Raw genomic sequence first — 12,646 nt, 5'->3', positions numbered from 1 at the left:
CCTTGTTTTAACACATGGTCCGCGTTTTCTCGAGCAACTTTGGAGCAAAAGGTTCAGTTCCTCTTAGAGGATTCTGACCCTAAACGTACTTATTTTGTTGCTCATTTTTGGAGGCTGCAGAGAAGAGTCAAAGGGAGGCTGAGAGTGTGTGACTGGCCCAAGGTCGCCCAGCAAGCTTTCATGGCGCGAGTGGGGATTCGAACCTGGTTTCCCCAGGTCCGAGCCCAACACCTTAACCACTACACCATGCTTACTCATGTATTTGTTTAGACCCCACTTTTCTCCCCAGTAGAGACCCAAAGTGGATTACAACTTCATTCTCCCTTCCTCCACTTTATGCTCACATGAACGAGCCAGTGAGGTAGGTGGGAAGGACTCTCGTCACCCAGCAAGTGTTCATGGCATAGTGGGGATTCAAACTTGGGTCTCCAAGATCCTAGTCCAGCACTCTAACCACTACACCACAGTGGCTTTGAACCAAATGCATCCTGCTGCAGAGTTTACACTGATAGCCTGCTGTGCTGCACCCACTCTCGGCTGGCATATTCTTTGTACCCAGCTGCCCTTATAAATTGCTGGCACGACGGACAAGACAAAGCTGAACTGCTGTTGAGGAGACAGGCTAACAAAAGTGAGGCTTTCAGAATCGAGGCTTTTATTCTACAGCCCCTTCATTCTTTAATTCATTCAAATGTGTAAGGGGATTTTTTTTTTAATAAAAAAGAAAAAGAATCTGTTTTGTATTTTTGAAATCTTTTATGAATGAAAAATTGTCCGTGTCACTGACTCATTCATCTGATTTTCATTGCTTTTGCCGCTGAATGTTTTTCCCTGATAGTCAACATACTAATTCTTTTTTTCTTGCAAAAATTGGCCACCTGCCAAAGGATTAAATGTATTTGATTGGTATGCAAGATGTCGAGCTTCAGGGAATTTGGGAGAGATTTCAGATTGGTGGGGGAGGCAAAAAAGGGCTTTCATTGGATTGACTTTTTAGGTCTGGAGTTCAGGCTTTGTTCTGGCAATGTACAGTGTGCTTTTAAAAAAATGTTATATAGTGTGTGACTGTATTGTATGAATACAAAATAGAAATTACTGTGTACAGCATACTGTATTCCACCATTTGTTGTGTGTTTATACCAAGATTTATCTCAGTGGGTGGCCTCCACTCTTAAACAAGGTGAACTGACCCATGTCATATGGCATTTTGGGGACACCATTGAAAGGGCAGATAATTATCATTTATGTAGTTTAATCTGCTTTTACTACCATGGAGGCATCTTTTGGATTTTCTGCCCCAAATGTCATCTTGGACTGTGTCTTGCTGGAGCAGATAATCATCCTACCTGAGAGGAAAAGAGATGCATACAAATCTGGGAAGAAGGCACAAAAGACTGTGTAAACAATTGCTAGAAATTAGCACTGCGTGCTGAGGTAAAATTGAACACATGAGCACAGGATGCTACCTTATACTGAATCAGACCCTTGGTCCATCAAAGTCAGTATTGACTGCTCAGACCAGCAGTGGCTCTCCAGGGTCTCAGGCAGAGATCTTTCACATCACCTACTTGCCTAGTCCCTTTAACTGGAGATGCCAGGGATTGAACCTGGGACCTTCTGCATGCCAAGTACTGGTAGATGCTCTACCACTGAGCCATAGTCCCTCCCCAGCAGTTGACATTCTAGAGCAGGTAAGATTGACATTCTAGAGCAGGGGTGTCAAACTCAATTGTTACAACGGCCGGATATGACATAAATATTACTTGGTTGGGCCAGGCCATGCCTCGCCATCCCAGATTGAGAATGAGGGTGGTGGCGGCGGCTGGCTTGCAGGCTGAATGAGAGCTCTCAATGGGCCAGATCTGACCCTTGGGCCTTATGTTTGACACCCCTGTTCAAGAGGCTCATCTCTGTGCTCCAGGTGTTTATGCAGGTGGCTCTTTGTGAGCCTAGTATTTATGTATTTAGAATTTATTTTAATTTATAGATTATATACATTTGGAACGAGAGCATATTTAACAACCATCGATTCTGTAGTTATCGTCGCTGAAGAGAGAGCAAACATGAAGGGTCAGATTTCTTCCTGTCAGAAGTATTAAATCCTGCATCCTTTGATCTGTGATTGATTTCTGTTGCTGTCTTGGCCTGATGCAACTGAGGGTACTTTTTAGCAGCAAACTTCTTACTGACTCTTAATTGCTGGTGGGTTTTTTTCCTCACTGGGAAATCCATGGGACACCAAGTATTTTAATCATTCTACTTTATAGGTTGAATGCTTCTCCTTTTCCATACTCCATCAATTTATTGGCATTTTTTCATTCCCAAAAGAGTCTTGTGGTGTAATATACTGGCCGAGTTATGAATCAGGAAATCCCCCCCACCGTTTGAGTCCTGCCTCCACTGTGAACTGACTTACGCATAATGCACTCTCTTCAGACAGCCCCCCTTCCCCAGCAACCTGACCTATAAAGCTGACCTATTTTACAGGGTTGTTGTATGGATTGTGTGTGTGTAAAGTGCCGTCAAGTCGCAGCTGACATATGGCGACCCCTTATGGGGTTTTCAAGGCAAGAGACTAACAGAGGTGGTTTGCCAGTGACGTCCTCTGTATAGCAACCCTGGTATTCCTTGGTGGTCTCCCATCCAAATACTAACCAGGGCTGACCCTGCTTAGCTTCTGAGATCTGACGAGATCAGGCTAGCCTGTATGGATTACAAAAAGATAAAGCCTGAGAAGTACCTTTACAGTGCATTCCTAAGGAGAGCAACTCCAGTCTGAGCCCATTGAAATGAATGGGCTTAGACTGGAGTAACTCTCCTTAGGAATGCACTGTTAGCATTCATGTAATGCTCTAGAACACTAATTTAATAGAACACTCTATTAAGCTATGGGGGATTAATATGTGTGTGTAATAGGGTTGCCAGTCCCCCCACCCCCGACCACCACAACCAGGTTGGGAAACTCCTGGAGATTTGAGGATTGAGCCTGGGGAGGGCAGGGACCTCAGTGGGGTGCGATGCCACAGAATCCACCCTCAAGAGCATCAATTTTCTTCAAGGGAACTGATCTCTGTAGTCTGGAGATGAGCTGTAATTCCGGGGGATCCCCAGGTCCCACCTAGAGACTAGCATCTCTAATATGTAAAAAAACAAAAACAATACAAGCTGAAACAGGAAAGGGCAATATGGACAGGGACAGCCTTGATTCTTAGGCTAGGTCATCATTTGTCCATGTTTTTTCGCACGCTTTTTGATCCTGCATTCAAAAAATTGAACGCATGGGGCTGAGAAAGAAGAGGCGCCCAAAGGAGCCACCGACGCTTTTCCTCTGTTGGTGGGGCTTCGTGCGCTCCTCCATGCCACCCCCCATCTTGGAAGGGTCCCAGAGGAGGGTGGAGAGCCTGCCGAGGGTGCGGCAAGGAAGGGGCGCCGGAAGGAAGGGGAGTCAACCCTCGCGATGAAACGCACCAGAAAGTACTCACTATTAAAGTGAGTCTTTATTTTAAATTGGAACAACACTGGGATTGTAAAACCAGGTACAGTTTTGCGAGGGAAGTGGGTTGGTACTGCAGGAGGGAGACAACCGTGCATTTGGACAACGGAGATTCGCTACATTCGCAGGAGAAGCGGAAGACGAAACAGCCATGCATTTTCGCCCTTAGTGGCTAGGGCCACCAAGGAAGAGAGACAAAGTTTGCATTTGAGCAAAAGTAATTATTTCTATTTGTCTTGGCCCAGCGTTGTTGTGAACTGATGATAAGACACCGTCTGAAAAACAAGGGGTACCGTTCTAATATCACAAGGCTGAGGATGGCTTCTGCTGACCTTTTCCCTCTGCTGGAGCTCTCAATGTTTTAGTATGTGCAGCTTGCACTGGAAAGAATTTATAATCACCGGGGCTGTCAAAGGCGGCCATTGTTCTCCGTGCTCTGAACATGTGGGTCAGCTACAAGTGCTTTCCTATCCCCTAGAGCCAAGAGCTGGCAACAAGCAAAAAGAGCAAGGCTGAATTCTTTGGAGGCATCAGGAAAAGCGTTTTGCATATTTTATTCCCCCTCCCCATTGTGGATCGCTTTGGGAAGAAAGACGTCCCCCTCTTTCAGAACAGGAATTTCTCCTCAAGGTAGAATGAGGACTGCTGGAGAGCGTACGGCTGCATAGTTTGGCCAAGACCAAAGCGGCCGGAGCGAATGGTCTCCACCGGGGTTCCAGCCGGATACAACAGCTAAGCCGAAGAGATCCGTTCCGAAGACGGTGGGGTTAGTCCTGCCTTGCCTGTTAGCATAGCCCCCCAAATTCTTTTGCCTGCATGATATGGACAATGAAGAACCAGCAGCATTTCAGGTGGAATTTTAAAAAAACAAACTTTGGGGCTCACACGTAAACTTGCATCTGATTGAAGTGGGCTGTAGCCTCCGAAAGATGGCATAATTTAAGTGAGTTGGTCAGCTAAGATGCCAAAGAATTCTGTTATGTTTGCTGCAACAGATGAAGACATCTACTCCTCTGTACAATATGTAAACCAGGCTTGCTCTCCATTACAGCTATCTGTGTAAATCGGGTGTGTGTGTGTGTGCATATGTACAATGTTTGTTTTTTAAAACTTTTTTTAAAAAGTTGATCCTTTGTTATTTTACAGCAGTCTGTTCTATCTGGCATTCTTTTGATTGGGAGAAGTGGGAAGGCTGAGAGGTGGGATGCAGGTTTTTTGAGTGCAGGAAGTGATATGAGAGAGCATTGTTGCCTGTTACGTAGTACATTCGTCCTACTATTTTCTTTGCTAAACTAGACAATAGAATTTTTTTTAAAGTGTTGGAAGTGGCTTGAGAGAGGCATCCCTTTCTTTGGTGTGTATATACACTTCTTTTGTCCTGCTTTCGCCGCTGGTTAAACAGGTTTTTGAAACAATGCTAAAAACTGTTTAATAGGGGTGTAAGCAGGCTGGGTGCACATGTTATGGACACCAATTGCTTTTTCAGACAGCCTTCTGCTCTTCAAAAGCGATTGTCTGTCTCCAGCACCAGGCGGTACAGGTTTTTGTAGTGTTTTTAAAAACCTGCAAAACCTATTTGGACGTAGATGCAACAGGACCACTGAAGAGAGCTGTTTTCAAGGGGAATGAATTCTTCTTGTCTGTCTCCAGCCCTAGGTATGTGCACATTGAATGCAGATTGCAGCCTTTTTAAAAATGCCTTTTTATGTACCTTTTTTCATGTCAGGAGACTGAGGATGTCGAGAGCCCGAAGCGCAGCATCCGTGACAGCGGCTACGTAGACTGTTGGGACACGGAGCGGAGCGATTCTCTTTCTCCCCCTCGCCACGGTAGAGATGATTCTTTTGACAGTCTGGATTCCTTTGGCTCTCGCTCCCAGCAGACGCCATCTCCAGATGTGGTGCTGAGGGGAAGTAGTGATGGTAAGCAATGGTTTCCGGGGCTCCTGTTGAATGTGGCACACAGTCTTTTCGGGGGGGGGGGCTCAAAAGGCTGCTCATTTGCCACTCGAGAGGCTGTCTTCAGTCGTGGAAACATGGTGTGCCTTGCTAATCCCGCAAAGGGGGGAAAGAATCTTGTCTTGAGTGCTGATTTACGGCTTGCGAGTTCTTGATGTAGACTTGCCCTCTCTGCGTCTGAAGTCTTCCCCCTCTTGCTCTTTGTGGGAGGGAGAAGACTGACATCATAGCTGACTAGTTTATGAATGCTTCTTTGCTCTGAAGTGTAAGATGATGTTGGGCAGGCATCAGTTATATTAATGAAGGTGGTAGAAACCCATGCAATGAGAAAATGAGGATGGCAAAAATATTACTTCGGATGCAGAATGCTAAAAAAAGAAGTAGAAGCTCCTGGTAACTGAGAACTGATCCATTTTGAATCCACAGTGTAGGGAAAATAACACTCCTGTAAAATGTAGCACCTCACAATGGGTGAAGCACATGCTGTTGAGAAAAGAGTATCTTTTGTCAAAGTGAGTGCCCAGCTTGCGTCTTGGACTACACCTCATCTTTCAACAGAAATAGGAGAGAAGTGGAGATGCTGAGTGTATTTAAAACTAGGGTAAAATGGTGTACAATGATAATCTAGGGGGGCACTTCAAGTAACTGCTGTGACAATTGTTTGTGGTCTCCTAGATGCATATCTTCTTTTTTTAATTATGTTTTAGGGATAATCTCCCTTCCATGATAAATTTCAGACCTTGTTGTGGTACCCTTGTAGAAGTGCGATATCTACCTTGAGAGTGAAGAAGCAGTAAGGTGGCCAGTTTTCCCTCTTAGAGGCTGATGTGCTTTAGGCCCCAACTTATTTTCCCATCCCAGTAGTAGTAGCAAGGGGAATGGGCTGGCTGGTAGACACTCTGTTCCTGTCAATTATGTAACGGCCATTGGCCATATGCAGTAAGAACTGGACTGAACTGGTAGAAACTCTGTTCTGTCAATTATGATGTGGACCACTACTATTTTTTTCTACTCAAGGCTATAGCTGTATGAGCAGAGATAGATAGATAGAGAGAGAGAGAGAGAGAGAGAGAGAGAGAGATAACTACTATTTTTGAAAAGAAAAAAATAGTGATTGCAATTGTAAAAATAGTGATTTTTTTTGTAGACTCCACCGTTACAGATTATTTCCCTTCCTCTTTCATAATAAATAGGTATACCGAATTAAGTTAATGGACAGTAGATTAAGGACAGGCGAACGAAAGTACTTCACTCAAAGATCAATTGGCTTGAGGAATTCGGATGGCCACTAAGTTTTGTTGACTTTAAAAGGGAAGTAACCAAGTTCATGGAGGACCAATTCATCAGCAGCTGTTAGCCACAATGACTAACTGGAATCTCCATGTTGAGACATGGTAACCTTCTGAACGCCAGTGCTGGGGAGCAACAACTAGGGGAGGCTTTGACCTCCATGCACTGTTTGTAGACCTTCTGGGTGGCCACAGTGTGGAACAGGCCTCTAAGCTAGATGGACCGTTGCTCTGATCTAGTACAGCTGCCTTTACGTTCTTACTTGGTCATCCAATGAAGATGGACAAGTGGCTCTGTGTCCACTGGTTTTGAGAATACTTTTTACAGCCCTTTTCCAAAAGGATTCAGAGATGGCTTTAGATGGCAATTCGCTTTGGCACCTCCATCCTTAGAACAGTTGAGTATCAAATGCTGTAGATAAGCAAGGATGGATGACCACCACTTTCACACCCTGCTTGTGAGTTTCCGGAAGCTATGCAGCTAATGTGTATCAATGTCTTGAACATTTCTGTCTAAAATACATAACACATTAAATCCCAGAAAGGCTTAGAGGAGTTCTATTACATTTACACATCAAAGTTCTTCTGGGTCTCACTTGCATCTTGTAGGAACATGTGGTAGAAAAGACAATATAAAACTGTACATGTTTGATTCATTAGCGCAGAAGTCCACAATGTGGTGCCCATGGGTGACATGGCACCCCGCCAACACCTTTTCTAATGCCCGCCAAGTGTTTTTAGAAAGTGGGTGGGGCCAGATGGGGCTTTTGCACAGCAAGGCTTCTGATGGAGCATTGGAGATGTGGTTGGCTCTGCGGATTTTTAAATAAGTTGTTTGGCAGCAGCTGCCACCACACCACAAGGCTCTTCACTGTGTGGCTGAAGGTAAGCTGCAGTAGCCATTTTGTGTCTGGCTCCAGCTCCCGCAGCAGCCATTTATCAGAATTCCAAAGGCGCCGGCAGGCTCAAAAAGGTTGGGGACCCCCTGCATTGGCATAATGGAATGTTTGATGCAAATCAGCTGTGATACCCTACAAATGTATCTATTGCTTTTTGTGAACTCCTTTATGCAAAGGACTTTATTGAAAGGACTTGTGCTTTAAGGGCAGTCTGAACCCACAAGCCAAAACTCATTGTTGAGGTTCTTATTCTGGCCCATTTTGATCAAATATTTAAACTTGCCTATTCTTGTTTTCTTTTCTTTTTTAATCACAACAACAACAGGGAGAGGAAGTGACTCTGAATCTGACCTGCCACATCGAAAGATTCCAGACATGAAAAAAGACGATATGTCTGCCAGGCGGACCTCCTACGGTGAACCCAAATCAGTCGTGCCTTTTAACCAATACCTCCCCAACAAGAGTAACCAGACTGCCTATATACCAGCTCCACTTAGGAAGAAGAAAGCCGAACGAGAGGAGTACAGGAAGAGCTGGAGCACAGCTACTTCTCCTCTAGGAGGAGAGAGACCTTTCAGGTAAGGCTTTGGCCTGGGTCTTCCTGACCAGATCCTGTTAGATGGGGCTATCTAGTCCGAACCAAGTACATCTGTCCTCTAGAACAAGCCAGTAGACACTATTTCTCCTCTTGGTTGGTTAATGGGAAAATAATAAGCAAACAAGTTTGCCCTTAAGAGGAATGTCGTGTGGATGACTGTGCTATTCTCAGTGTATGGAGACATTAGTACTGAGTTGTAGCCCACCATGGGTGTGACTCTGCACTGAGAATGAGCTTTATCATACATAGCAGGTGCCTGGAACCTCTCTGTTTTTAGCAAGATGTTACTTTATGTTAAGATGATGCACACTGCTTGAAACCCGAATCCTGGTTCAGATGCTTTATAACAGGGATACTCAGTGGGTCTTTGACGCATGATCTGTGCCACTTCTGAGTACTGCTCCCCAAAGTTGCACCTCCACCATGTTTCAGGAAAGTAGGCAAGACCCTTGCCCAGTGGTGCTTGTGGTTGACATGTGGTTCCACCTTGAAACAGCCACCACCAGAGAAACTGGTAAGCCTCCTGGAGTTGCTGGCCTCATGCCAGGGATGGAAGTAATTGTGGATTTTTTGGTTGGTGGTAAGGCTTTCTGTGAGCCATGGATTGAGTACTGCTACTTTATAACCTCTGCCAGATGGTCCTACTACCTCGCCTTCTCTCCATTCAGCCCCCCCCCCATCCACTGTCAAGTTCCACTGGGGTCAGGTCTGAGTCTAGGGAGGTCTTACACTCCGGGGTTGCTTTAGTTGGTCAAGAGACCCAGTAGGGTTGCCAGCTCCAGGTTAGGAAATTCCTGGAGATTTTTGGGGCGGTGCCTGAGGAACTCGGGTGGGCTGGCTTCTGCTGTTGAGCATGATGCTGTGGCTCAGTGGTAGAGCATCTGCTTGGCATGCAGAAGGCCCCTGGTTCGATCCCCGGCATCTCCAGTTAAAGGGACTCGGCAGGTAGGTGATGTGAAAGACCTCTGCCTGAGACCCTGGAGAGCCGCTGCCAGTCTGAGTAGACAATACTGGCTTTGATGGACCAAGGGTCTAATTCAGTATAAGGCAGCTTCATGTGTTCATGTGCTGAGAGCCGGCTGGGCTCCTTCAAGCTGGCCGACTCCAGAGTTGACTCCATCAAGGTCACCCACCTCCTGGATGAACACTCTGGCGAAGCTGTTAAAGTGAGCTCTGGCTCACAAAACTGTACGCTGGAATAAATTTTGTTAGTCTTTAAGGTGCCCCAGACTCCTGATTTATTTTGCTGCTGGAGGCTAACACAGCTCCCCCCTCTGGTATTTTCATCCTAGTCCCCCTCCCCGGTTCCCCTTGTCTCCCTTCCTTGCTTTGGTGTCTTCCACTGTTTGAACTCAAAGTGATGGAGAGACCAGTCTCTGTCAAGTGCTGTGTAGCTTGATGCTGCTGTATAAATAATAATAAGAAGAACAGCAGCAGTGGAAGAAGCAATAGCTGACTTGGGAATGTGCCCGCTTCCTGGCAGTGATTTGCATGGGCGCAGCAGCCCCTCTTCTTGCCTGCTGTGCTGATGCGAGACGCTGCTGGGAATCGGCGTCGGTCAACTGGGTCATGCTGGGTCAGGCGTTGCTCCCTCCGTTCGGCTGCATCTTCTGAGCGGACTGTTTCAGAATGTCTGAACCAGGACTCGGTAATGTGCCCGAGCAAGATTTTTGTAAAGTCATCACATTTTCTTTTCTTTTATAATGTGTAATATGTCTGTATGTACAAGAATTGTGGCTGTGTCTCTTCAGTGCATATCTGCATACTGAATCAGTGGCATCTTCCTTTTCCATTTTGCACTGTTTTCGAACGCAGAGGGGTCTTGTCCCTCTTTTTATTTTGTTGCTGGAGAAATTTGTCTGGGTCGGCTTTGTTGCAAGTAGCAATAGGTAAGAAAGGAGGAGAGGCTGTGCAGTAATCTGCCCTGTGTAACTTGATAGCAAGAGCCATCCTGAAACGATAGAAGAAGAGCAAAGCGAAGCAACGGCACAATCTGAAGAGGAATCCCTGGGCGATGGAAACGTCCCCATTCAGACAGACCCAAGGCTAAGCGCAAGAGACTCTTTGCCGTTGTCTCCTGCCCATTCCACAAACACAACAGCAGGGCCCAGAAACCCTGGAAAAGACCCCCAAGAGCTTAGAAAGTTAAGACGGCTTGAACAGGCTGGTATTAAGGTCACCCCAGCGGAACAACGCTATGGCAGCAGGTCAGCCCCATGCTGTGGGACTTCCTATGCGCATGCGTCTCATTTTAAGCATTTTTGTCTGCTGTGTGGTTTTTCTCAATTTGCCTTTATGTCGTTTCCTGTAACACACACCCAAAAAAATCAACCTAATAAAAATGTGCTTTGTTTGCTGTCTCATAATTTGTTAATGTTAGAAGAAACTAACTGGAGTTTGGCTGCTTTGCATTGCAAATTCTGTGGTGTTCAACACATTTGTTGTAATTGGTAATTACAGGGTAATAGTTCTTGGCTGGGGCAGAAACATTGCACTAATTTCTGTGTCAGTATAGTAGCTTCTAAATATTCCATTTTTCTTTGACTGGCTGAACTGTGCTTAGGTTTATATTAAGTGGGTGGGGGTGGGACAAACAGCTGCATTAAAGAATGGGGAGGGGGTGTGGCTCAGTGATAGAGCATCTGCTCGGTATGTAGAAGGTCCCAGGTTCAATCCCCGGCATCTCCAGTTAAAGGGACCAGGCAAGTAGGTGATGTGAAAGACTCCTGCCTGAGACCCTGGAGAGTCGCTGCTGTTCTTAGTAGACAATACTGACTTTGATGGACCGAGGGTCTGATTCAGTATAAGGCAGTTTCATGTGTTCATGTGTTCAATGTCAGATTTAAAGCAAGGAATGTAAAAAATAGGAAGCACATGATGACATTATTGTTGGCAAAACAGAGCACATTTCTGTGCATCAGTTTTCCATCTGTGGAACACTATGATTAGATTATAAGGGTTAATCTGTTGGTACATGGAAGAGTCAAGCCTTTTTCAGGTTCAGATTTCTGATACCCCTCTCAAATACTGGGAGTGTGCTTAGAAGAAGAGTTGGTCTCTACCTTAAGGAGTCTCAAAGCGGCTTGCAATCACAGTCCCTTCCTCTTCCCACAACAGGCACCTTGTGAGGTAGGTGGGGCTGAGAGAGTTCTGAAAGAACTGTGACTGGCCCAAGGTCACCCAGCAGGCTTCATGTGGTAGAGTGGGGAATCAAACTTGGTTCTCCAGATTAGAGTCCACAGCTCTTAACCACTGGCTCTCTTTGCACTTCTTGGTACATGTAATCACCATTTTGTGTGAAACTGGCAGCACATATAGTTTTCAGCTTCACTATGTGCAAACATGGAAATCTGTATTTTGGGTAGTATGCTTTTTGAGTAACAGCTGAACATCAAGAAGACAAAAGTAATGACTACAGGAGAATTACTCAACTTTAAGGTTGAAAATGAGGAAATTGAAATTGTTCAAGACTTTCTATTCCTTGGCTCCATCATCAACCAAAAGGGAGATTGCAGCCAAGAAATCAGAAGGAGATTGAGACTGGAAAGAGCAGCCATGAAAAAGCTAGAAAAGATTCTTAAGTGTAAGGATGTGTCACTGGCCACCAAGATCAAGTTAATTCATGCCATCATATTCCCTATTATTATGTATGGGTGTGAGAGCTGGACAATGAAGAAAGCCGATAGGAAGAAAGTAGAGTCATTTGAAATGTGGTGTTGAAGGGGAGTGTTATGGATACTGTGGACTGCCAAAAAAGCAAATCAGTGGGTTATAGATCAAATTAAGCCTGAATTGATCCTAGAAGCTAAAACAACTAAACTGAGGCTATCGTACTTTGGTCCCATTATGAGAAGACAAGAGTCACTGGAAAAGACAATCATGCTAGGAAAAGTTGAAGGCAGCAGAAAAAGAGGAATACCCAACAAGAGATGGACTGACTCAATAAAGGAAGCCACAGCCCTCAATTTGCAAGACCTGAGCAAGGCTGTTAAGGATAGGACATTTTGGACGACGTTGATTCATAGGGTCGCCATGAGTCAGAAGTGACTTGACTGCATTTAACACGCACAGAAAAATACATGCATTGTTTGTTTCACGCAAGTAGTGATTACACATACCAAGAGACACTCTCCCAGTATACAATATAGGATCACCTGGAAAGAGCTTCTGGCTTGGAGCAGGATTGAACAATAGGCCACTTCTTTCTGCCTTATGATTTCTATTATTTTTCAAGCTTAAAGGTCAAGCTTGATTGTGTACCCATGCCATGCATGTTGACAGATCACTTACAGTATAGAGTAGTCCTGAAGACAACAGAATAGCTTCCTTAAATGATCATTTGGCAGAATCCTTGTAGAAGGGCTTGTGTTAAAACTGTGACGAAGTAGGGTGGTCTTTGCATAGTATCT

The 12,646-nt window shown here is 45.1% G+C and overlaps 1 protein-coding gene across 1 annotated transcript in view; it reads left to right on the top strand.

Moving 5' to 3' along the window:
- Window positions 1–12,646, top strand: part of LIMCH1 (LIM and calponin homology domains 1) — a 237,641-nt gene that overhangs the window by 162,062 nt on the left and 62,933 nt on the right. Inside the window, exons 7-8 of the mRNA XM_056855094.1 lie at window positions 5,220–5,415; window positions 7,965–8,217. Of these exons, the coding sequence (XP_056711072.1) occupies window positions 5,220–5,415; window positions 7,965–8,217 (449 nt within the window). The remainder of the gene's footprint in view (window positions 1–5,219; window positions 5,416–7,964; window positions 8,218–12,646) is intronic.

This window comes from Euleptes europaea, chromosome 9, assembly GCF_029931775.1.
Source record: "Euleptes europaea isolate rEulEur1 chromosome 9, rEulEur1.hap1, whole genome shotgun sequence".
Classification (NCBI taxonomy): Eukaryota; Metazoa; Chordata; class Lepidosauria; order Squamata; family Sphaerodactylidae; genus Euleptes; species Euleptes europaea.
This window is presented reverse-complemented; position numbering and strand designations above follow the sequence as displayed.